At 42.6% G+C, this 25283-nt stretch overlaps 1 protein-coding gene across 1 annotated transcript; it reads left to right on the top strand.

The window, feature by feature from the left end:
- Atp6v1b2 (ATPase H+ transporting V1 subunit B2) lies at positions 1 to 23634 on the top strand. The gene is made up of 14 exons (XM_041675052.1): positions 1 to 186; positions 7582 to 7637; positions 11486 to 11584; positions 12014 to 12107; positions 12241 to 12318; positions 12909 to 13048; positions 13271 to 13372; positions 13682 to 13779; positions 14329 to 14452; positions 16327 to 16477; positions 18184 to 18266; positions 18911 to 19015; positions 20347 to 20476; positions 22361 to 23634. The coding sequence occupies exons 1-14, from the start codon at positions 51 to 53 to the stop codon at positions 22498 to 22500; spliced, it is 1536 nt and encodes a 511-aa protein (XP_041530986.1). The 5' UTR covers positions 1 to 50; the 3' UTR covers positions 22501 to 23634.
- The last annotated feature ends 1649 nt before the right edge of the window (positions 23635 to 25283 follow it).

Here is a 25283-nt window from a genome sequence, read left to right as displayed (position 1 = left end):
CTGCGCCTGCGTCGCGTCGCTGCGGGGCCAGTCGGGACGGAGGAGACAAGATGGCGTTGCGAGCGATGCGGGGAATCGTGAACGGGGCCGCGCCCGAGCTGCCCGTGCCCACCGGTGGACCGATGGCCGGAGCTCGGGAGCAGGCGCTGGCAGTGAGCCGGAACTACCTCTCCCAGCCTCGTCTCAGTGAGTACGGGAAAGGGAGCGGGGCTGCCTGGCTTGTGCTCACCTGTTCAGCCAGCGGGGAGGGGATGGGGTTCATTTCCCTCATCGCGCGGCTCGCACGCACCTCTCCAGCTTTGCGTTGGCATTGCCGTGACTTAGATGGGCCGACGGCGGGAGCACTGACTGGAATCGCCCCATGGGCTAGTGGACTCCTGGCGATTGCCCCACCCTCCCCGGGTTTCCCGGACTGGAGTATTCTTAGGCACTTGTCTGTCTCTGAGGGCCACTCCGTGTCCCTCGGATCGTGGTCTGTTCCTGGCCTCATTTAAATGCCTGTGAGTTGGGAGAACGCCCACTCCCGTCCCCCCTGCCCCGAGGACCTCTGGGCAGGTGGACTTGGCAGGAGGTGTAGTGTCATCGCTGACGTGGGCAGGCTAGAGGGAGAGCTGGCTTATTCTGCAGGGACCGCTCACAGGAGGACACCTAGATACCTGAGAACCTTAGAACTGAAAAGTACCCTAGTCGTGCAGTTCCTCCCTCTCATTTTACAAGCGAGACACCTAAGGTTCTGGAAAGGAGAGGCCATGCCAGGTTTCAGACATCTAATTATTGGCAAAGGAGGAACCAAAAATTGGGATTTCTTAATCCTTGCTTGCTCATGTGCCGTTTCTTCCTTTACTCACCAGCTAACCAAATTCAGTTGACTGGAAGGTTCCTTGGTAAGACCGAAAAGCTTTCCCCCATATCTGGTGTTATGTGCATAGGCTTACGTGTGGTGATTATAAAAGACCATAATAAGCGATGTTTAAACAGACAAGACGGTCAGTCGTTCCCAAAGAAAAATGGCTCTTGTTGGCTGCAGATTTCAGTTGTATAGCTCCAGACCTCTTCACGGCCCCCTTGAAGCCAGGGAGAGAGCTTTGGAAAGAGACTTCTTAAATTAAGTGTCTGTTGTTTTCCAGGTAATATGACTGCATTAGCACTGGTTAATTGCCAGCCTGGCTCTGTGGGTGGCTCATTGGTTAAGAAGAATTTCAGATGGAGGGTTTTAGCAAGTCGCCCTCCAGTCTGACTAATCCTGTCCTGAGCTGTCAGTGGGTCATGTGATAACACTGCAGTGTGGAGAAGGGAGAAAACACAGTGGAGACTGACTGGATTGCCGAGATGTGCCTTTTAGGCTTTTTTTTTTTTTTTAGAATAATTGTTGGAGTTAGCCGGTTAGGGGCTCATAGGAGCAGAAGGAAACATTGACAGATTTATATCTGTCAATTTGACAGAAAAATTGACAGATTTATATCTAAGAATTAGATTCTTGTGAATTGCATTTGGTATTCATCCTTTGCACTGGGCAGAACCCATGGACATTGGTGTGTCTTCTAGTAAAAATGTTATAAGGCCACAGTAGTCTCATTTGTGTGTAATGAATCACTTAGTGTCAATCTGAGAGCATAGAATACTCTGGCTAATGTGCTAAGCCCTTCAGAGATAGGAATAGTGTCTCCCCACCAACATCTGCATGTCCTGGCTGGTGGTTGAAGAGTTTGCCCAGAGCAGGATCCTGCTGACGAAGCTGTCGCTGAAAGGGCCGCTCTGACGAAGCTGTCGCTGAAAGGGCCGTAAGTTGCCCTCTTTGTATCCCACGCTCACAGTGTCTGACCTCCGAAGTGCTCTGTAAATTCTGTAACTTGCAGTTCATTGTCCTAGTCGTGTAGTGGGTAGATTTTAAATATGGTTGGAGTTTTCCTGGAGTTGAAATACTGTACTTAAGCAAACAACTAAGTGAATTTAAGTATCGTCTTTTACTATTTTTGACACATTTTTATTTTAATCAGTTTTAAATGCTTTCAGATAAATATTAACTTTTAAATTTTTATTATTAAAGTGTCAGAGTACCACCTAAAGTGGTAAATAATTATAGTTATTTGATATATACTCTTTGACAGAGGAATGGAGTAATAATATTTGCAGTTCCCCTGTGAAAATTAGATCCTGTTTTAAAATAACTTCAGGTTTATTGGGCTGGTAAAAAGAAATGGAAAGTAAAATATTCAGGCTTGGAATTAGCACCTACTCTTGAACACATTATTTGACTTTCTGACATCACTATACACATGCTTTTAAAGCAAAATATTTGAGCGTATTGGTTGGCTCCACTTTTCTTGACTCGTCGGCTAACCTTAAGTGTCTTGTATCATAAAGCAGAGCCCCAGCAAAAGCACAAGGAACTCTGCTTGCGTTTCCCCTAGGACTTCTTTCAGGCGGCCATTGCTCAGGTTAGTTCTCTGCTCTTGCACAATAGAAGGGATTGCTTTCTGAATTTTGGTGGTGCCTAGAGAGCTAGGGCTTATTGTGCAATGGCTATTCCTTTAAATATGTCACAATCCTTGAGGCTGTTAGTGGTGTTGAACAGCCTCTTTCCCTGCAAGAGGAAGAGCCGGTCATCTGACGGACTGTGTGTTCCTTAAAATCTTTGTAGTTCATGAAGTTTTGTTTTTTTAATGGGTTGGTTGTTGAGCAAGTTGTTTGTTTTGTTTGTTTAAGAAAAGGGACTGTAGATCCTAGATTCACTGTGAAGACAATGCTGGCCTTGAACTCAAAGAGATCTGCCTGCCTCTCCCTCCCAATTGGTGAATTTAAAGTCATTCACCACCAAACCCAGCTGTTTTTTTTACCCTGTATCCCTGGTAGCAGCTGTCTTCCTCAGCTTCCGAATAAGTCACGGCTTTTAAATGCTACTCTGTAAATGTTTTTGTATAGTATACCCATGTATTTGCTGTCGCCATAAGGGAAATAATTTGTCAGTGACTGCTGTGTGATGCTCTTGGATGCCATACTCAGAACTGATATCCAACTGCTAGTGGTTATTCTGGTGAAGGCTGGATGTATTGAGGACTAAAAGGTGGTATCTGATGTTTTCCCCGCACAGTTTTCTTTTTGAATACCTTCATTGTCATGGAAAGGGCTGACCTTCTTCTTTAAACTGTCTTCTTGTGCCAATCTCTAGTATAAATGCTAGAACTGTGTGTTCTCTATTTTAAGTTATACTGTAGTCAGTTAGAGTTTCAGGACCGTAGAGTAGCAGCTGTAAAGGAAAGCAGCACAAAACTTTGAGTAAGACAAACCTCAGGTCCTCCATTTTGTAGGGAGATTACACTGGCCTTGCTCACCTTCTAGTGTTTGTAAAGACAAAATCAGATGATCTGAAAATGCTTGGTAAAGTGTGCCTCGCTCTCCATGGTTTGGTGTATTTCCACTTAGTTCAGGTGATGGGGTCCATGCTCAGTCTCTGTTGTGTGCCTCTGTCTCACCTGTACCACACTAGAGAGCCTGCGAGGGAAAACTGGCTTCTCTGTCGCATCTCTCATTCCCTGCTTGCAGAGCTTGCATTTGCTTGGTTTATCATGGGTTTAGTAGCCACCGTAGACCGAGCTGGGCTGCTGTTCTAACAGCAGCTGGAGAAGGGTAGGTAGCTTTGCAGCAGTGATAGAATGTAGAAACCAGGAGAACTGCTTGGCCCACCAAACTGTAACATATCCTGCACTTTTCATAGCTCAAATTGTGGGTACTCTTGTTTGAGGCAGGGACTCCTAGCACGTAGCCTAGGCTGGCCCTGAAATCACAATCAAAGTGCTAAAATTACTGGAATGTGCTGCCGTGCCCAGCCTCGGGGTGTAGTTCTTAGAAATAGAGGGTGCTGCTCTACAAAGACTTCCAGACACAGCTAGTTGAGTTTTAGGATTTGGCTCAAGTGCCTAGAGACAGGCTTCATTCGGGTTGACAGGCTTCAGGTGCGTGGGCTAGCTCCTCCTCTCTGAAAATGATTTTGCTCTTGGAAAGCCAGGAATAATGGAGCTGTTGGTATTCAGTAAATTTGTAGTGTTTGCTTATTGGCTTTTCAAAGGTCATATATTCATTGTTGCAAATTTAGAGTTCTTTTTTTCAATTAAGTTTTTATTTTTTTTCCTGTTTGTCGTTCTGGGGATTGAACTCAAGACCTCTATGCCTTGTCTTCTATAGTGGACTCAACTCTGCTGTTTCCTGGAAAAACCGTGACTAATGCTTTTTCTTGGTCATGTGTTTTGCTTGTGACTGGCAAACTTCATCGTGTGTAATGAGTTTGAATTTTAACCATGATATTCTTAGCCATAGTTGTCAATACTCGAAATTCAAAGAAAGTACTGTCTTTTTTTGAAGTAGAAGAATTTTAAGAATTGGGGGGATTTTAATGAAGTGTTTTGAGAATTTCTTATCAATCCCATTATCCCCTTCCCTGTGCTGTAAGGCTTAGGGAAGGTTTGGGGAAAGTTCAAGCTTCTGTATCTTTAAAAGTGGGTTTCAGGAAGCATTGTAGCTCACAACAGTTCTAGAAAGTCTTTGAAGAACAGTATTTGGGGTTTTTTAAATGAAAACAAATTTTTTGAAAGGTTGAAATTACATGTTTGGTTTTTTTTTTTAAAATAGATTACCTTAAAGCAGTAAGAGTGTTTTCCTAAAACTGGCCTGAAGTGCAGCAAATCGTAACGCCCTCATCCAAGATAGTAAAAGACGTCTCAGTTTGGGGGCCCTATTGAGACTTAACGCCCTCATCCAAGATAGTAAAAGACGTCTCAGTTTGGGGGCCCTATTGAGACTTAACGCCCTCATCCAAGATAGTAAAAGACGTCTCAGTTTGGGGGCCCTATTGAGACTTAACGCCCTCATCCAAGATAGTAAAAGACGTCTCAGTTTGGGGGCCCTATTGAGACTTAACGCCCTCATCCAAGATAGTAAAAGACGTCTCAGTTTGGGGGCCCTATTGAGACTTAACGCCCTCATCCAAGATAGTAAAAGACGTCTCAGTTTGGGGGCCCTATTGAGACTTAACGCCCTCATCCAAGATAGTAAAAGACGTCTCAGTTTGGGGGCCCTATTGAGACTTAACGCCCTCATCCAAGATAGTAAAAGATGTCTCAGTTTGGGGGCCCTATTGAGACTTAACGCCCTCATCCAAGATAGTAAAAGACGTCTCAGTTTGGGGGCCCTATTGAGACTTAACGCCCTCATCCAAGATAGTAAAAGACGTCTCAGTTTGGGGGCCCTATTGAGACTTAACGCCCTCATCCACAATAGTAAAGACGTTTCAGTTTGGGGCTATTGAGACTGCCGTGACACAGGTATTTGCCGTCTTGTGTTTAACTGTCTCGGTATGGAATGGGCTTGCCTTTTCTGTCCTAGTCTGTACCAAGACACTTATTTCCTGACTTTGAGTGAGAGGGATTGGAAGCCCCTGCAGTGGACAGACTGGTTAGTAAGTGGTTTCCTCATTTTGGGGAAGATGGTATTTGTTCCAGGAATCTTTGTCCAAGCTGATTGGAAGATCTCAAATCAGACAAGTGAAGCATTCCTGACCAGTTAATAGTTTCACATAAATTATTTTAGGCTTTATCATGTATTTTCCTAAGAAATGTATTTTTTTAGCTCTTCTAATTATGAGATTTAGCAAATTTTGAAGTTGTCTGCTAAAGTTGTTATTTTCTAACTATTTTGTGGTCTAATCAATGTGAACTTTGCCAGCAAGAATAGCTAACTCCTTTCTAGAATGAGTGAGGGGCTGGAGCCGTCAGTTTTGATCATTTGTTGCTTTTGCAGAGGACTTTGGACTCTATCCATTTCCGCTCACATGAAGCACTTCTCAACCACCTCGAACTCCACTTGTGGAGATCAATGCACTTTGGTTTTAGCAGGCACCTGCTGGCCTGTAATATACATAAAATTTGGACAACCATGCATAATAAATACAAATAAAATAAATATTTAAAGTATATATTAAAATGAATGAAAGTAGACTAGGTGTTTCTTTCTAGGGCGTACATTGCGTTTAACCTTATAGTAATATTTGATTCTTTTGTTCCTTTTTGCCTGGAACTTACCTGTCCTACCCTTCCTGGTTTATTAGAGGGGGGCACTGTGCCCTGCTTTTAAGTATTTTTTTATTGTGTGTGTGTGTGTGTGTGTGTGTGTGTGTGTGTGTGTGTGTATATATATATATATATATATATATATTTGTTTGTCATTTATTTATTGTATGTGTGTTTATGTTTGGGCGAGTGCATATGTTTATTGTTTGTTCATTTATTATGTTTATTGTTTGTTCATTTATTTATTGTATGTGTGTTTGAAGTGTTTGGGCGAGTGCATATGTGTGGATTAGGAGAACAACTTTTGGGACATTTCTTTTTGCTGTAGCTTGAACTCAGGTTGTCATTCTTGATGGCACGTGCCTTTACTTGCTGAGCCATCTTAACTCTGTCTTCTCCCACCCCTGCTGGCACAGCTATCAGCCTATTTATTGGTGGGGAGGGGCTGGAGAGATAGCTCGGTGGTTAAGAGCACTGGTTGCTTTTCCAGAAGATTCCCAGTACCGTATGGCAGCTCTCATTGACCTTAGCTCCAGTTCCAAGAGATCCAACACACCCTTCTGACCTCCATGGGCACTGCACATACATGGTACACAGACATGCATGCAGGCCAAACATCCATACACATAAAAATAAAGGTTAAAAGAAAAAAATTAAATCCCCAGCACCCAAGAAGCTGAAGTGGGACAGTTGCGGCAAGTTCAAGATCAGGCTGGGCCATAGAGTGAGACCCTGACTCAAAAACAAAGTAAAGAGTACTATCTCACTGGGTGAGGTGGTACACACCATTAATCCCAGCTCTCTGGGAAGGGAGAGACAAATCTCTGTAAGTTCAAGGCCAGCCAGAGCTACACCCTGACGTCCTGTTTTAAAAAGCGACCAGAATACTTAGCTTCCTTGACCCCTGCTGGTTTTCCATTGCCTGCCTCCTCCTTGACGGTGTCTTTCCACATAGTCCCTGTTGTTCATAGTCATATTATTCCGTATGACTTTACCTTCCACGGTTTCCTCAGATTTTCTCCGTGAGTTTTGTCACTACTTTTTTTTGAGACAGGGTTTCTCTGTAGCTTTGGTGCCTGTCCTGGAACTAGCTGGCCTCAAACTCACAGAGATTTGCCTGCCTCTGCCTCCCGAGTGCTGGGATTGAAGCGTGTACCACCACTGCCCGGCTTGTCACAACTTTTTAAAGTTGTTAGGGGTTCCTTGTCTGTTTAGCTAAGTGCCTCTGCCTCTGCTGTCACATTGACACACCCCACGTGAAAAGGGAACTTTTCAAGGGCAGCAGCCTCAGTGTTTCCTTAGTACCCTGGGCTCTGAGAACAGTGGCTTACATGGAGCAAGAGGCAAATGTTTTTGAAGATGGGCATTGAAAAGTTGTACAGGAGCAGCTGTATTTTAAAACTCATTGAAAAATTTGTGAAGCTTTTTGTGTGTTCTAATAGGTAGATGGGTGGGGGGTTAAAACCAGAGCGCCATGTCCGCTTGTGCTGTGTCACTAAACACAACTCTTTCTTTCCAGCCTACAAGACTGTCTCAGGAGTGAATGGTCCACTAGTAATCTTAGATCACGTGAAGGTACGGACGTCCATTGTGGTCTGACTGTTGTACTTCACATTTCACTACTACTCTTTAAATGTGTGTTCTCAATTGTAAAGCATTTTTCGGCGTGACTGTAAGTATTCTCTGTAGGAAAGAGACCGAACGTCAGAAGACTGGGTTCCAGTACTAGGTTTAGTGTGGATTCCATTTCACAGCCTCAAGTCCCTTGTCTTCAAAGGCAGAGGAGAGAGTTTAACTTTATATAGATTTATAGGGGGAAAACAGAAATAAAGAGTGTGTTTTATAACCTGAAGGATATTATACAGAGGTGTGGCGTTTTGTATCCTTTGTTAAAACCTGACGTGTTAGGCTTTTTAAAGTAGTATTTCCCTCTGTACTAAATGTTAAACACTTGAATAACTAAGTGTAATTTACTTTTGAGAACCTGATGTGGACTTGCAAGTAATGAACATACAAGAACAGAGTATCTCAGTGGTGGCAGAAAACCTTCAACGGAATAGTTTGTCCTGCCTTGGTCATAGGGATCATTGGTTTACATGTTCTGTGTCTGTTATGAACTTACTGCTAACTTTAGGAAAGGAGTAGTGGAATCTAGTTTCTCATTCCATGAGATTCTTACAATCAGAGTATCGTCAGAAAAAAATACAATATTACAAACAAAAGCTATTTTAGAAAAACAAAAGGAAACGTGTCAGAGAAAGTTTATATCGTGTGCTTTCCAGAGTTTCTGTTGGTGGCTGTTGCAACAAGGCTGGGAGAAGCACACAGTTATTATTTTGTTGACAGATATCAGTGATGATCATGTATGTTTTTAGCATGTCACCCTCTGGAAGCAGAAAATAAATCAAGAAACATTTTTTAAAGAAAAAGTGCATATTTCCTTTAACTTCATCACAATAATATTTTTTATGACAAAGGAGTCTTACAGAGTAATCTTGAGAGTAAACCTAGTCCACGTCCCTCTGTCCCAGGAGGAGGCATCAGGTGTCCTCTGTCACTCTCTGCCTCGTTCTTTGATGCTGGGTCTTTCCCAGTTGGAAATCTTGTAAAGAGTTTTCTCAGCTGGACTGGAAACCTCAAGCCCCACCCATCCTCCTGGCTCCAACTCTCGTAAATTCGGATATTTGTACTACGATTTATAACAGTAGCAAAAGTACAATTATGAGGTAGCAGTGAAACCATTTTATGGTTGGGGTCACCACACCTTGAGGAACTCTATTAAAGGGTTGCAGCATTAGGAAGATTGAGAACCACTGCCCTAGTAACACTGTGTTTTCAATTAGTGAAAGCTGCTCTGTTTCCTTCTGGCTTCTGCCCTCAGTACTTCTAACACCAGATGTACAGCTTCACAATAACTGAGTTCAGGTTTTCCACAGACCAGGAATTCGACTCATTTCTTACCCCACTAACTTGCTTTCATACATGTGGGGTACCCACTTCATTCGTACAGCATGGGTATCTAGGTAGACACAGCTACTATCAGGCTTGGCTGTAAATCAGAGGGTCTCTATTCATTTTCCATAATCTGCTAGAATTGCGCATCCAAAGCAGGAGCAGTTAGTTTACTGACTTACTTTAAAAGTTACTAAAAAGTATAAATGAATAGCCAGATGAGTGAATATATAGATTCCTGAGTACAGAGCCTCTGCCCCGAGGAGCTGAGGGCCGTGTGTGTCTGCTTGTGGCTGCATTCTCTTTCCATCAGTAGAACTCCCAGCTCTCGGTACTTCTATGGAGAATTCTTTATGTTACTACTGTTGATCACATTCCTGGCTGTATTGACCATGTCAGTCTCAGACATCAGAGGATGGGTGTTTGAAACATCTAGCTCTATAATTGGGCGCGTGGTTCCCTTGGACAGTGGACACCATCCATGGTCTCCTGAAGTGCAGGCACAAGTGTGGTTGAAGGACTTGCAGTGAATTCCTTTCCTCTCGATTGTTCCTGATACCTAGGAAATTACAGGGTTTTTAGGAGCTCTGGCCAAGACCTGACCTAAAGTTAAAAATGACCGGGAGTAAGATGAGAATGCTCGTCACCATTGCTGCCATCCTTGTGTTTGACCTTAGCAAGCAGTGGGAAAAGAGCAAGAGGGGAAAGGATGGGAATAATAGCAGCTGTCATTGTTCCCCATGAGATTACATAAAAGCTTAAGTCAGTACTATTTATTAGACACAGTAATGAAGAGTCAGTTTATGGAAACCAATGTAGCCACTGTGCTAGACATAACTTGTATAGAGAACACCGTGAGACTCACAGAAAGGCCTGCAAGACTCCAAATACCCAGAAATTTTATTTGTTTTCAGTGATTCCACTTAACTTTGACTGGGTGAGTAGAGTCAGATTTGTAAAAGAATTGTTTCTGACCAGCTAGAACGGTCAGAGAAAGGGTGAGGAAACATGGGTAATTAGAAAAGGGATAAACCTGTCCATGTCATAAGGATATGGGACTCAAACAACTGCACACGTATGATTTTTGGTTGTCTTGCCTTTCGTGAGACAGACTCATACACCTCCCCCACACCCAGGCAGGGTTTCTGTGTAGCCCTGGCTGTCCTGTAACTCACTCTGTAGACCAGTCTGGCCTTGAACTAGAGACCCACATACCTGCCTCTGCCTCCTGGGAGAGTGCTGAGATTAAAGGTGTGCACCACCGCTGCCAAGACACATTCTCATTACTTAGCCAACTCTGGCCTGGAACTGCATTCCTTCTGTCTCAGTCCTCTGAGTTCTGGGATTGTATCTGGCACATACGACTTTTTGGCATGGTGAATTGGGCATTGTGAGAAACATTTATGCTAGTCAAATGTTGTTAAAGCATTCATTTCCCAAATAAAAATGGAAAATAAATAGAAAATTAAATCCAGGTGGACTTAAGTGAGACATCAGCCTATTAGAAGCCTATCAGAGGACAGCACTGAACCCCCCTTTATGACTATCAGATTGAAGGTTTTCCTAAATAAAATATAAAAGAATAACAATACATACTTTTGTGAGATAGAAAATACCATAAGCAGAATTAAGACATTGTTTATAAGAGGATTAATATCCACATTTTATAAAACCACAAATGAGTAAGAAGGTAGAAGATTGGCAAAATTAGAGGGAGAAGCATATTGGTTTGGTTTGGTTTTTTCTTTTTTGTGTGCTAATAAGGAAACTGTGAGTTAATCTGGTACCTTTGCAAAATAATTGGGCAGAAAATGGTGCAATTTGCCAGTTACATGTACAGCCCTAAGGAGGTACAGACAGTAGGCTTGGGAGTTTGAGCTCATCTTCAATAATACATATAGTGAGTTCGGGGCAGCTCAGCTTATATTATATCCCATCTCAAAAATGAGCAGTATAAGGCTGGATGGGTATGTGGAGTAGGAGGGAATCTTTCAGAGATATACATTCTTACATAGAATGATATATATGTTTGGACTAGATTGAGTTTATACTTTGCACATTATCTTAGTCTGATGGTAACATTACATAGTAACATTTTCTCTTTTTCCTCTCATGTGAGGCCTAGGTGAGTACAGGTATACATAGCCCAGAAAATGAACATCACTTTGAGTGGAAGAGACATTGTTATTGGTAATCTTTCTGGAGTCTCAAAGCCTTAAGATATACACCCAGAGGAAAATTAATAAATGTAATTGCTGTGTTTTTGCAAGATAATGCCCTCCTCTCTGTAGCTTGTACTAGTGTGCCACTTTGTGTGCCAGTAAATATAAGTTGTAGGGACCCAGATTCCACTCCCTGTGTGTTTGTTGGAAGGTGGGAAAGTGCACAGACAAGGTGAGGTAGAGAAGCATAGAGTGTCTTGGGTAACGTATAGAATGCTGATTCTTAATCCTTCACTGTTTCCTGCTTAGTTTCCCAGATATGCTGAGATTGTCCACTTGACGTTACCGGATGGCACAAAAAGAAGTGGGCAAGTTCTAGAAGTTAGTGGCTCCAAAGCAGTGGTTCAGGTGAGCACCCACCATTTCCTAATCAAAAACACATCATGTTCCATAACTACATGGTGATGAAAAGCCACATTCACTGATAATTGGATGCTATCAAAATGATACCTACCTCAGTTCTTTGGAATTTTTTCCTTACATTTCCTAGTTCTTAATATTATTACAAGAAAAGAGAGGTTTCTTAACGTGTTTCCTAAAAAACAGCCTACAGCCAGGGTAGGTGAAATTTCTAAAAGTGGTCAGATCTTAAGTTTTCTTTAGATATTATAAGATGACCAAAAACCCTCAAATTTTCTTTCTTTTTCATTGTTCTTTCTTTCAACCATCACTTTTATGCATAATTCACACCCGTAGCTCACAAGCAAGATCCTGGGCCTACTAAGTGTCCCTGACCTAAATTCTGTTTCCTTTCTGGTTGATTCTTTTTCTTCATAGGTATTTGAAGGGACATCAGGTATAGATGCCAAGAAGACATCCTGTGAGTTTACTGGGGATATTCTCCGGACACCAGTGTCAGAGGATATGCTTGGTAAGTGGACATCACTCTTCATTCTGTACACAGATCTGTTTCCTTTTAAACACATTTATATAATATCTGGAAACATAAAATATGGATTTGGAAGTCAGGATCTACTCTCTTTTCTCTTTTTGCTGTTGCGTAGGTCGGGTATTCAATGGATCAGGAAAACCCATTGACCGAGGTCCTGTGGTGCTGGCTGAAGACTTCCTTGACATCATGGGTAGGGGCAGTAGATGGATTTCAGTGCTGGGGAAAACAACTTTTGACCATTGGGAGCCTTGCTAGAGAAAGAATAATTGTTATGGTATCATATCAAGTAAATAATTTTAAGTACAGAGAAATTCATTGTATAGTTTGTTAACAGAGATTTCTGTCCCGCCTAGTCCTGCAGCCATTCAGTCCCAAAGAAACACACAGAGGCTTGCATTAATTATAAACTGGTTGGCCTATTAGCTTAGGATTTTTATTAACTAACTCTTACATCTTAAATTAACCCATAATTCTTTTTTGTGTTAGCTACCTGGCTTGGTACCTTTTATCAGTAAGGCATTCTCATCTTGCTTCCTCTGTGTCTGGTGAAGACTGCAGACTGACTGAGCCTTTCTTCTTCCCAGAATTCTCCTGTTCTGGTCGCCCTGTCTGTACTTCCTGCCTGGCTACTGGCCAATCAGCATTTTATTAAACCAGTACAGGTGACAAATCTGTACGGGGTACAAGAGTGTTGTCCCACAGCACAGCTTGGGTCTTTTCATTTTATCCACAAGTAATATGTAGACATTCTGATGCCTTCCCTTTTTTGGAATACATCAGGTCAGCCAATCAACCCTCAGTGTCGGATCTACCCAGAGGAGATGATTCAGACGGGCATTTCTGCCATTGATGGCATGAACAGTATTGCTAGGGGACAGAAAATTCCCATCTTTTCTGCTGCCGGATTGCCGCACAATGAGGTGAGAGCTAGGGTACTTGCTGTGTCATGTCACGGGGAAAATCTGTAGATACATTGGCGTACCTGGCAAATAGTTGGTATTAACTAGTCACCCAATTCAGGCTTGTATGTCTGCTCTCTCACTTCTTCTGTATCTTTATAAAAATAACAGAGTTAAGGATAAGTTGCTTTGCTGTCAGGATATGATTGTAGTTCACTGCTTGTTTCTTTTCATCTTCAAAAGATTGCTGCTCAGATCTGTCGCCAGGCTGGTTTGGTAAAGAAATCCAAAGATGTAGTGGACTACAGTGAAGAAAATTTCGCCATTGTGTTTGCTGCTATGGGGGTAAGTATGATATTCTGTTGGGAATAATATAAGATTATAAACTACACATATGTCGTTGATTTTGTTCCTAGGTAGAGACAGTGCAACTTGGCATTTTAGGAAGATGAAGGAATCAAATTTCACATGTGACAGAAAATTAGTAATACTCTGTGTACCTAAAGTGCTTTACTCCAATTTACATTCTAAAAAGGAATAAAAATGGATGCTTGAATTTTTAAAAGAACAATTTAGATTCATAGCTTGGCCTTCATCAAAACTAGATGATGAGAATTTTCTCCTCCCAGCACTAATGAAGTCATTGATGTTTAGGTAAACATGGAAACAGCCCGGTTCTTCAAATCTGACTTTGAAGAAAATGGCTCAATGGACAATGTCTGCCTCTTTTTGAACTTGGCTAATGACCCAACGTAAGTAAATATGGTCACTTCTTTCTGTTTGAGAAGATGGGGATCAAAGGAATTAAGGAAGTAAACGTCACAGTGAGATCCTCTTCACTGATGAAACCCTATATTTGAATTCCAGTCTGCTTCTAGATTCGCTTTGCAGTCAAGACGGAGTTAACGTAGACACTGAAGCTTATAAAGTGACCAGTAATACTTGACTGGATTGTTAAATGACATCAGACATCATAGATGATCAATAAATAACCTTTTCTTCTTACACGGGAAATATGTCACCTGATTCTTCCTGCCCCTCTTCTCACCACCCCTTGTCAGTTTTGAGAAACGATAGCTCTGAGAAATGACAAGCATTTGTAAAATGATTTAACGTTGTGGTACTTACTGTTCAGTGAGTACACAGAGTAATTGCCTACAGAGGCATCTTCAAAGTAATAATTGGGTGTTCCCCCCCCCCGCCCCCGGATTTATAGGACTTTCAAAGGAGAAATTGCTGTTGTGTCCAGAATTGTTTTGGTTCTGGCTTTTGAGTGTGACCTGGGACTTGTTTCATTTCAGCATCGAGAGAATCATCACTCCCCGCCTGGCTCTGACCACCGCTGAGTTTCTGGCTTACCAGTGTGAGAAGCATGTCCTGGTCATTCTGACAGATATGAGCTCTTACGCCGAAGCGCTTCGAGAGGTAACTTTTCCTTCCTTCATTTTTTTTCCCCTCAGTTAAACAAAATGAGTCAATTCGTAGGATTATCTTGACCCTTTGTAAGTTTTTGTTTTTCTTTAGTCATGTTTTTGAGCTTGTTCCTAAATAATTTGTAGATTATCTTTATTAGAAAAGACAGTACAGTTTTTTTCTTTCTGTAAACCTGGGAATCTTAGAAGGTAAGATTAAAATTAATAGCCTGCCTAGCACATTGTTACTATCCCAAGGGTCCTAGAAGTAAGAAAGCCCCACAAGCTAGTGACGATTCCCCAGTTTTAAAAAATTTTGTCTGTTGGCTTGTCTTGAGTATATGTATTTGCTCATGGAGGCCAGAAGAGGGCTTCAGATCCCCTGGAAGTGGAGTTATAGATGCTGGGGGCTTCCCACTGTGGGTGCTAGGAACTGAACCCAGGACCTCAGCTCTTGCCCTTCAGATCTCTGTTTTTAATGATTATATATTTTTTTTGTTTTGTTTTTGTTTTTTTGTTTTGTCTTTCAAGACAGGGCTTCTTTTTCACTTTGGAGCCTGTCCTGGCACTAGCTCTTGTAGACCAGGCTTGAACTCACAGAGATCCACCTGCCTTTGCCACCCAAGTGCTGGGATTAAAGGTGTGCGCCCGGCCTTGATTATAATATTTTAATAAGTGGTTTGGTCACACTGTCTTTGGATTTTCTTCTTCAGAAAACCAAATGTTTGTTTAATAACAGTTATAACACTATCATCTTACAGAAATTTGACTACATAAAAAGACTTCTAAAGAAACCTGCTCTCAAACAACCTAGATTTTAAAATACCCCAAATTAATCAGCACACTGTCACAATGTTCACGTTGAGTCTGGGAAAGACTAGATCCTTCTTCCCTCATTGAAAGAGATCAATACTTTTGTTAAGGACAACAAAAAGAGTTATGAGAAAAGATTTTTTTTTTAAGATAAGCAGTTTACAAACCTAGATTTGCTTCACATAGATTGGCAGCATTAAAGTGTCCTGCCAAATCCCCGTGGCAGTGTCGTGCATCGCTGACTGCTGGTCTGCGGGTCACACTTTGAGGAGCATTGCAAGAGCCTACACTGGCAATGCTCTGAGGGGCTTGTGATGGTGGAGTAATGCAGGTACCCACATTCCCATATGTGTGTCCCTAAGAAGACAGGAGAGACTCTTGACTCTGGTCAGGTTCATAGATAGCCCAGTCTAGCCGTGACTTACTGTAGCTGAGATATTTGCCTTGACCGTTGGAATTCTAGACCTGCGTCACTAAGCTGGGCTCTGGTTTTTTTGATCATGGGAAACTTATCTGAGACTCAATTCTGACTGTAAATTTGGGATACACTTTTTTGTTTGGTTGTTGTGAAGTTTGACTCATGTGTGAGTCATGTGGTAAGCCATGTATTCTTGGTATGTGTTCCTTTTTAATATTTACCTTTTTATTTATAACCACTTAAATTAATATTTTGTTGAATACTGAAGCCAACATTTTTTTAACTTTTATTCTAATCTCATACTTTACCTCCTGACCGCAGTTTCCACTCCCTCTATGCCACCCAGTCCTTCCCCTCTTCACCCAGATCAACTTTTCTTTTGTTTCTCTTTAAAAAAAAAAAAAAAGGCAGACCGATATCCATCGAACATGGCCTAACAAGATACAATAAGACTGGTCACATACCTTCTAATCAAGGCTGAATGAAGCAACCTAGTCGGAGGAAAAGGGCAGAGACACCCCCCCCAACTCCCAGTTAGGAGTTGCATAAGAAAGATTGATGCAGAGGGTCTAGCTCTGACCCACGCAGACGTTCTAGCCAAACGTTTTTCTTACTCTGATGTAACATGGTCTTCTCCATGCTTGATTTGCTGTCAGGTTTCAGCAGCCAGGGAAGAGGTTCCTGGTCGGCGAGGTTTCCCAGGCTACATGTACACTGATTTAGCCACGATCTATGAACGTGCTGGTCGAGTGGAGGGTAGAAATGGCTCCATTACTCAAATCCCTATTCTCACCATGCCCAATGATGGTAAGTTTGTATATTTGATTATACCAGACTATATCACTTTTGATCTGTGTGTGTGCATGTGTGTGAGAGAGATTTGTGGGCCAGGGGAGGTCAGAGGACAGCTTGGCCAGGTCAGTTTGCTCCTACTAAACAACACTGTCATTTGAAGAGCATCCCTAATTATCCTTACTACTTTCTGTAAGAAAGGCAGTTTTCTTTGTAATTTGAATTTCAGATTTTCATTTATGATATTCTGTTTCAAATGTCTGCTGTTTTCAGAGCACTGTTTTAGTTATGAAGAATTTGTCTCTGTTTAATGTAAGCTGCTTGTATTTCCTGTGAGACAGTCATTTCAGCAGTTAAACATGCAGTGAAATCATAGACGTACAGATTTTTGAGATGTTTGACCCCAGTTTGGGCAAGAAGCAGCTTGCTTGTCCCAGGCCTATGCAAGCCTACGCTACCGTACAGCAAGGTTGGGTGTGCTTAGACTGGGGCTCTGCCGCCGTGGTTTTTTGTCCGTATTTCGTTTTTAATAGCTACTTGTATGAGGCAGTTTGGGAACTAACTCACCCTGGTGAGCACTGTTGGATGCCTCAGAGTGTCTCTGGTCTGTGTTGAGCACAGAGGAGCGGAGTGGACTGTTAGGTTAGGAACTGGTACTCTGCCCTCACAGTCTGGATTCGTAAGCCACAGCAGCTGTTGTGCTGCATTGCTTGGGACACAAGGGGGCATCTTCCCTCAAGGGGTTAAATGCTTACTGCTTGTCGAATCTTTGGGTGCTGCTTGAGCACCACTGCCATGCCTGTGTCCTACATTGGCCTAGAGCTGTGTGCTTAGGATGGGACTTTATGTTTGCAGAAGAAGGCACGTAACTAGGAGCAAGTGTTTACTTCATAGTGTGCATCACGTGTTGGTACCGTTGTAACTGGACAAGGGAAATAGCCATTTACTACAGTAACAGCTAGGCTCCTTGCCCGATGTTTAAACTTCATGAAAATGAAATTTGAGAGTAAACCCTTTAGTTTTATTAGCCATATTCAGGTACTCAGTAGCCATGTGTGGCAAATGCCTTTCCATTCTGCTTCCATATCTTGCTGTGATAAAACACCACGATAAACCGGACAGTGATGGAGCACGTCTTTTATCCCAGCACTCAGGAGGCAGAAGCAGGTGGATCTCTGTGAGTTCAAGGTTAACCTGGTCTACAAAGTGAGTTCCAGGACAGCCAGAGCTGTTACACAGAGAAACCCTGTCTCAAAGAATCACAACAACAAAATTCTGTGATTAAAAAGCACCTTAAAGGAGAAGGGCCATGTTTCAGCTTATGATTCCAGGTTGCAGTCCATTGTTGTAGAAAGGCCAAGGCAGGAACTTCAAACGGACAAGGGTGCTCAGTACCTCCATTGTTTCCCTGTATGGGACCCCCTGCCTAGGGAATGGTTCCGACCATGGTGGGCTGTCTTCATATCAGTTAATTAGCTAAGATAATTCCCCACAGATATGCTCACAAACCAACCCAACAAGACTCTCTTCCCTTGTTGTATTTGTTGACAATTAAAGCTAACCATCTCACTGCTGTGTTAGACAGCACAAATAACATCATCCCAGAGATGGATTCTCTGGAGCTCTTGCAGCAGAGCTGTGTAGGTAATGTAGACTCTCTTCTTGTGAGATTGGCCATATGAGATAGCCATGTGCTTAATCCTGATGTCTTTCTCCGGCAGATATCACTCATCCCATCCCTGACTTGACTGGGTATATTACTGAGGGGCAGATCTATGTGGACAGACAGCTGCACAACAGACAGGTACTGACTGACACTTGAACAGTGCTGTGGGCTTGAAGCCACTTGTTACAGTCTGCTGACTTGATTGCTTCTTAAGTATCAGCTTGATGTTTTAATGTGGCTGTAAAAAAATGTCATTTCTGTAAGCTAAAATCATGTAGTAGGCAAAATGCCAGAATTAAGAATTACCGTCTTTATTTATTGTACCTTTAAATGGGATCAGCTGTCTCAAGGAACTTTTTTTTCGGGGAATTCTATACTAACAGCAGTATATGGTATCAATCTTATTAACATAAAAGCAGGATTTTTGCTGGCTTTGTAACATTTCCAAAATCAACTCTTATGGGAAATTATTATAATGTTTTTATTTTGCTTATATAATTTTTGAGTTCATGCAGAAGATTGTTTAGGTAGATACGTGGTATCCTAGGCAGTAACTAGATTTAAAAAAAAAAAGTGCTCTCTTTATGTTTCTCTTTCTTGGATCTGATTCTCTGTGGAATACTGTGCCCCAAGTGTTTCTCACCACCGTTTCTTCCCTCATCTAGGAAAAGGTGCCTTTAGATTGTGTGATATGAGGGCTGCTTGTGACTTTAAAATGCCTCTGTGCAGTCAGGTTGGGATTTTTGCGTATAGTTGTTTTCTTTCTTTCTTTTCCACCCAAGATTTACCCACCTATCAATGTGCTGCCCTCGCTTTCCCGGTTGATGAAATCAGCTATTGGAGAAGGAATGACCAGAAAGGACCATGCTGACGTCTCTAACCAGCTGGTACGTGCTTCTCTGGGGATGAGAGCTGAGACTGCCTTTCTCTGTGTCTTCTGCTGTCCTGCCCGTAACTCTTCTAGCACTCATTTTTTCTTCCCATCCAAGTAGAATTTCAATGTTGGTTTAATACGGAATAATACCTCATTGGAACAAAGCAACTCTTTTCACAAGAATAAATTATACTAATCAAGATTAAAATACCAGACTTGGGGGCTGGAGAGATAACTTGATGGTTAAGAGTATTTGTTGTTCTTGTAAGAGGACCCACATGATGGCTCAGAAACATGTGTAACTCCAGGTTTAGGGAAGTGACACCTTCTTCCGACCTCTGAGGATACCAGGCTTGTATGTGGTTTGCATCAATACATGCATGTAAAACACTCATGCATATAAAATAAAATCCTTGAAAAATAAAACCAAACAACCCACTAGGTTTGGGCAACTTGTGGTGTCAGACCTGTATTCCCAGTATTCTGGAGGCTAAGGAATTACAGATCGGAAGTCAGCGTGGACTTCATAGTGACACTATCTCAGAAAGCAGTACTAGCAACAAGAAAATTACCAAGCTTGTAACTCATTTCTAAAATTTTAAATTTATTTTATTGAATATTCTGTCCCTATTTATTTATCTGTTTTATTTATTTATTTTTATGTGTGTTGGTATTTTACCTGCATGAATATCTGTTTACTACATGCATGCAGTGCCCAAGACCAGAAGAAAGTTTAGGATCTTCCTGGACCTGGAGTTACAGAAACTGCTTAGCTGCTGTCTGGGTGCTGGGAATCGAACCTGGATCCTCTACAAGAATAGCCATCTGGGCTGGGCTGGGCCATCTTTCTAGGCCACAGAAATTGGGGGGGGGGGGGGGGACAGGTGGCAACAAGGCTCAGTGGGTACAGGCACTTGCTACTGAATCTTCCAGTTCAGTCATTTCTGCCTGGATACCCTCACATTTGGTACTTAACATATGTGAAGTAAATAACCAACAGAACACTGAAGCTAACAGTTGAATTTATTCTATGAACTCCTTAAGGTCCATATAGGTTGTACATCAAAAAGAAAGAAAAATATCTGACTCTGCAGTAGAAATGGCAGGCCTGTGAAATCACAGGAATTTGAAGAAGGCCTATAGAAATTTCTTTGGTTCGTGTGTATTCTCTATCCACTGTCAATTCATTGGCATACTGAGGAAGTATATATTTGCAGTGTGGATGATGTCCGTACATTGCAAGTCTTTTGGCCCCTTTCTGGGGGTAATATAATAAATACTAGCGTACTTTGCTGGGGGCTTTCTGTGCATCCTGAACTGTTGACATGTCCTCTCTCTCTTCAGTATGCATGCTACGCTATTGGTAAGGATGTGCAAGCCATGAAAGCTGTGGTGGGAGAAGAAGCCCTGACCTCAGATGACCTTCTTTACTTGGAATTTCTGCAGAAATTTGAGAAAAACTTCATTTCTCAGGGTAAGATGACTCCCTTCAAACACAATCAGTTCAGAATTGTTAAACACCTAAGTGCTCACGTTGGTGTCTGCATTTCCCCTCTAATGAGACACTCCTCCAGGTCTTAAGGCCTGACTTCCCTCTGCCTTCTGCACGTCCTCAGGGAACTTCTAATTATTATCTCACAAAGCCCAACCACCTTCTTTGCTGTTTTGTTTGTTTTCTTCCTGACCTTTGACTGGTACTGTACTGTGGGCTCTAGTTTGCTGTCTGTGGCCCTGCCTTCTCTCAGGCTCCCACAACTCACCTGCTATAAGCATGTCTTTTCATGTTCCAATGCCTAGGACCCAGTGACCAGAATGAGACTTTCCCCAGCTGACCACATTCCTGCCTGCCAACACTCTGGCCAGTGTGCTCTTGGTGTCTGCTGGGGTCATTTTTCCAGCAGTTTACCTCAGTTGCTGGGCCTCAGCATGTTGTGTTTTTGTTTTTGAGAATCTCCTGTGTGAGGTGAACTAAGATCATACATATCCACCACCTCTGTTCTCCTCCAACTCCCCCATAGAGTTACCCCAACATGTCCCACTGGTTGTGTGTCTGTGTTCTGTCACTCACTAGTCCACTTGGCTGGGCAGCATTCTTAGCCTTGCTTATCCTGTACTGATCAGATAGTGTTTATTTGTAGTATTCTTCCTAATCTATTTTGTATTCTCACTACAATATTTTGTTCAGTAGTTCTCTCAAACTTTGATTTGCTTTTGTATCAGCCAAGCTTCTTAAAGTGCTGGTTTTGCCCCAGTAGATAGGTGTGGGACTGGACACAGTGAAGCTGCAGGTCTGTAGCGGGGGCTGAGATTTCAGGCCCTCCTCCAAAGCCTTGTCCCATCATCCTTGGCCATATTGGTACCAGCTTTCCACCACTCACAGCTCAGGGAACTATTGATCATTTTATTGGTTGTCTCTCTTCTACAAGGGTTTTCTTACATGGCTCATGTGGGTTAAGGCTAGAAATACTCTGTCCTTGAGGGGTAGTTAAAATAGGTATGCTACTTTGAGATAACACCTCAAGTGATACATGTAGGATTTGTGCACTCTTACTTGCATTATGCATTCATTATTTTTGATATCACCTCACACAATGGCATAATTGTTTGAGGGTTATAAGTGGAGCCAACATATGATAGCAAGTGCTTAACCACTGAACTACACCATTGGTCTTATTGGAACTTTTCTTTCCTTCCTTCCTTCCTTCCTTCCTTCCTTCCTTCCTTCCTTCCTAATACAAAAGTTCTATGGTAAAGTACTATAGAGAAAGGAACCCAGAACTCCAGCCACTCTTAATCTTGTGGTTGAAGATTTTTTTTTTTGGGGGGGGGGGGCGGGGGGCAGGATTTAATTCTACTATATTAAACAAAATAATTCGGTTGGCTTATAATTTCAGCACTTAAGAGGTGGAGTTTGAAGCTAACCTGGGCCACTCAATGAGAGTCTGTTTCAAAATAAAGTTTTGAAAATCTCTGACCTGTAATATATTTGCTTTGTGGCATTGAGACTTTCTCGTATCTGTAGATTCCTGCAAACCTAGCTTTTCTCCTGTGTCCTGGTCTGCTTTTTGCTGACCTTTGAACAAAATGTTGGGTCATTGCATTTGTTGTTTAAGGATCTTACTTGTCTGTCTCTGTCCAACTCAACCCTTTACACCAGCATGCACACTGCCCTTGGGCCTCTCCTTACCTCTCATCTCTGGGGTACTTTGTATCCTCATTTCTACATCCAGTCTTGAGTCCAACTCATATTTTCTTTGTTGTATTTTATGCCTGCCTGATTGCTAGTTCGTAGACAGAATACTGAGTAATGCTGGCCAATTGGAAGTGCTTTGCCATTAATTCAGTGTCAATATTTTAGGTCCCTATGAAAACCGCACTGTCTATGAGACTTTGGACATTGGCTGGCAGTTGCTCCGAATCTTCCCCAAAGAAATGCTGAAGAGAATCCCTCAGAGCACCCTGAGCGAATTTTACCCTCGAGACTCTGCAAAGCACTAGCTACTGCTGCTCGTGTGGCGTGATTGGCGTGACCCTCTTGTGAAGTACTGGTTCTGTTTCCTGATTCCTTTTGCACTCCTCCGTCCCTACCTTGTGCGGGAGTTTACTTACCTGTTACTCTGTAATTAGAAACAAAGGCTAGGTAACTATTGTGCCAGTGTTGCGAGGTTTAAACTGCTATCAGAATGGAAGATCCCTGCCCAGAAAACCTCACCTTCAGTGCGTTCTTTAAAGGAGCAAAGGGGTGGCATGAAGTTTGTTCTGATGTATGTATTTGTACATAGTGGAGAGCTAGTTGCTAATAATGTCTTGTTTGGGTCTCCCAAACCCTACCTCTCAACTCCCTTAAGAGTATCACTGTTTTGAAGTTAAGATGCTTCCATCTCAAACTTAGGGACAAGGTGGAGACTGGAAGAATTCTCCGTTCAGAAAAACCATGAGGCTCTTAACTGAGCCTTCCCTCTGGAGTGCTGGTGTGCCTGTGGGTCTGTCCTCTGCTCTGCAGATGGGTTTTACTGTCTGCTTGTGCTTTCCTATGAGACGAGTTCCTTTCTGCCAGTGCTGTGAGTTGGAATTCCTGTGTGGCATCTTTTTTTGTGGCTCACCCAGAATCATGCAACATTGCACAGTTGGTACCACCCTGGCAGTGGTGACGTGTCTTGTGCTGGTGATTCCCACTGGGCTACAGTCATATAGAATTGAGACTTAGAAAAAGCTGGGGTACGGTTCAGAGAAACCCTACATCCCATCCTCACCCTGTGTTTATGGTGGTTCAGGTCTCTGTTGCCTCCTCAATCCTGGGGTGGGGCGTGAAGATGGTGATGGCTTGCCCTTGGGTTTGCTGTTATTTTCAACTCTGTTCAATCCCCAGGCTCTCTGACCTAGCTCTGCCTTTCTTTCATTCCTGCTCCTTTCTGGTGTGAGCCGTTAGCTCTAGTCTGTGCGCCTCTGCCATGTCTGCTGTTGAGTCTCTGTGCTGTGTGTTCTCAGGTACAGCAGTAACTTCCCCATTCTGTGCATTCCATCTTCCAGCTGTTTTTCTCTAAGGGGATGGGGGGGTCAGCATGATTATATTTTAATGTAGAAAATGTGACATCTCGTTATAAATGAAAATAAATGCTAAATTAAATGGAAGTTACCTGAAATGACTGTCTTCTCATCAGAAGGGGACCATCAGCAAGCAAGTGGGTAACTTGAGTCTTCATGGTTGTGACCTTTGTATGAGTGTGGTCTGTGTTGGTGTGTGTAAGAAATATGAAATACTTCATGTTCCTGAGGGCTCAAGTGAGAAGGCATCCGTGAGTACAACTACAGAGTCTTATCCATGGCAGCACTTAGCCTGCATTTATTAGTGAACTTTTATCAAGACAGATTGGCTCAGGCTGGGCCTGGAGAGATCGTTCAGTAGTTCAGAGAACTTGACTACTTTTCCAGAGTCCTGGGTTCAATTTTCAGCAACCGCAAGGTGACTCACAACCATCTGTAATGGATCTGATTCCCTCTCCTGGTGTGTATGAAGACAAAACACTCATATATAAAATACATGAATAAATAAATAAAGACAGATTCACTCTTCTGCAGCAGTTAGGGCTGGGTGGTTAAGTAGCACTCTTTCTAGTTGGTTTCTTTTTTTGATAAAAACATTTCTAAGGGAACCTTCTCTTTCAATTTTTAAATTTAAATCAGATTTAAATGATGGGTATCTTCAAACAGTTGACTGCTGCTCAGTGGAGACATTGTGTGAATGAAAGATCATTTGTAGATTATTGTCATTGGTGCCTCACTGAGGCCCTACTTTCCTGTGCTAGTGGGTAGTTAAAGTGTCTGGTCCACAGGGCAGTCTGCTTTTGAAGGCTTCCAAGGCTGATTGCGACATCAAAACAGTGTAGTAGGCCGGTCTGGTGGATGAAGTGTGAGGTCCCAGGAGAATCAGCGATCCAAGGTCATTCTCAAATTCAAGACTGATGTAAGGGGCTATATCATCTCAATAAAACAGGAACAATAAAGAACAACAAAGGCACTTCTTGAAGGAAGTTGCGTAAGAATGTAAGTATAAGGAAATGGTTTTATTTGCAGCCATTTTAAAACAACAAAAGTGGCATTGCATAGCCAAAGTGATTTAGACCAAACCGTTTTTCCAGTTCAGGGTTGAACACCCGTCTCACACTCAGGGAGCACTGATGCCCTTCCTGGCAGCAAGGGCCTTCATGACTCATGTGTGGGGCAGTAAGAAGTGTCTTCCAGTCAGTCACTCACCACAGCTCTGTGCCCTCCAGCATTTGTTTGCACACGCGGGCTACTAGAAATCCAGTCCTCCTAATCAGTCTCCCAAACATCTGACCAGCTACCCCTAAGACTGGAGGCCCCGGGGAACGTGGTCTATAGGAGTCTGAGGATTGCCTGGGTTGAATATGCGTGGTCCTGCTGGGCCCAGTGAGTCACAGTAAGTGATACACCTGTCACACTGCTTTTCTCCAAAAGGGTTTCATCTCCAGATGACGAGAGCATTTTATAAACTGAGTAACTGTTAGGTTTCACATAGCAATGGTCTTGTTCCATATCAACAATTTGGTTTTTTTCCTTGACGCTCATCATCACCCAGAGCAGCAGAGCAAGTGCTGGAGGCTAGCCCTTCAAACTGAACTCAGTGTCCTTGACACTCATCATAACCCAAAACTGCAGAGCAAGTGCTGGAGACTAGCCCTTCAAACTGAACTCGGTGTCCTTGCATAGCTGTGTGTCTCCCTCCGCATGCCCCCCTTAAGTAGCTGGGAGTGAGCTCC

The sequence above is a fragment of the Microtus oregoni genome, unplaced genomic scaffold (assembly GCF_018167655.1).
Source record: "Microtus oregoni isolate MIOR12 unplaced genomic scaffold, Mior012 000025F_ref0000491, whole genome shotgun sequence".
Classification (NCBI taxonomy): domain Eukaryota; kingdom Metazoa; phylum Chordata; class Mammalia; order Rodentia; family Cricetidae; genus Microtus; species Microtus oregoni.
The sequence above is the reverse complement of the archived record's forward strand: the minus strand, read 5'-3'. Positions and strand labels throughout refer to the sequence as shown.

Bases quoted from the DNA above. Each gene is read 5' to 3' on its own strand.
- Atp6v1b2 (XM_041675052.1), top strand. From the start codon at position 51: ATGGCGTTGCGAGCGATGCGGGGAATCGTGAACGGGGCCGCGCCCGAG. The intron at 13,049-13,270 runs GTGAGAGCTAGG...CATCTTCAAAAG, and splicing joins CCGGATTGCCGCACAATGAG to ATTGCTGCTCAGATCTGTCG. The intron at 13,780-14,328 runs GTAAGTAAATAT...GTTTCATTTCAG, and splicing joins AACTTGGCTAATGACCCAAC to CATCGAGAGAATCATCACTC.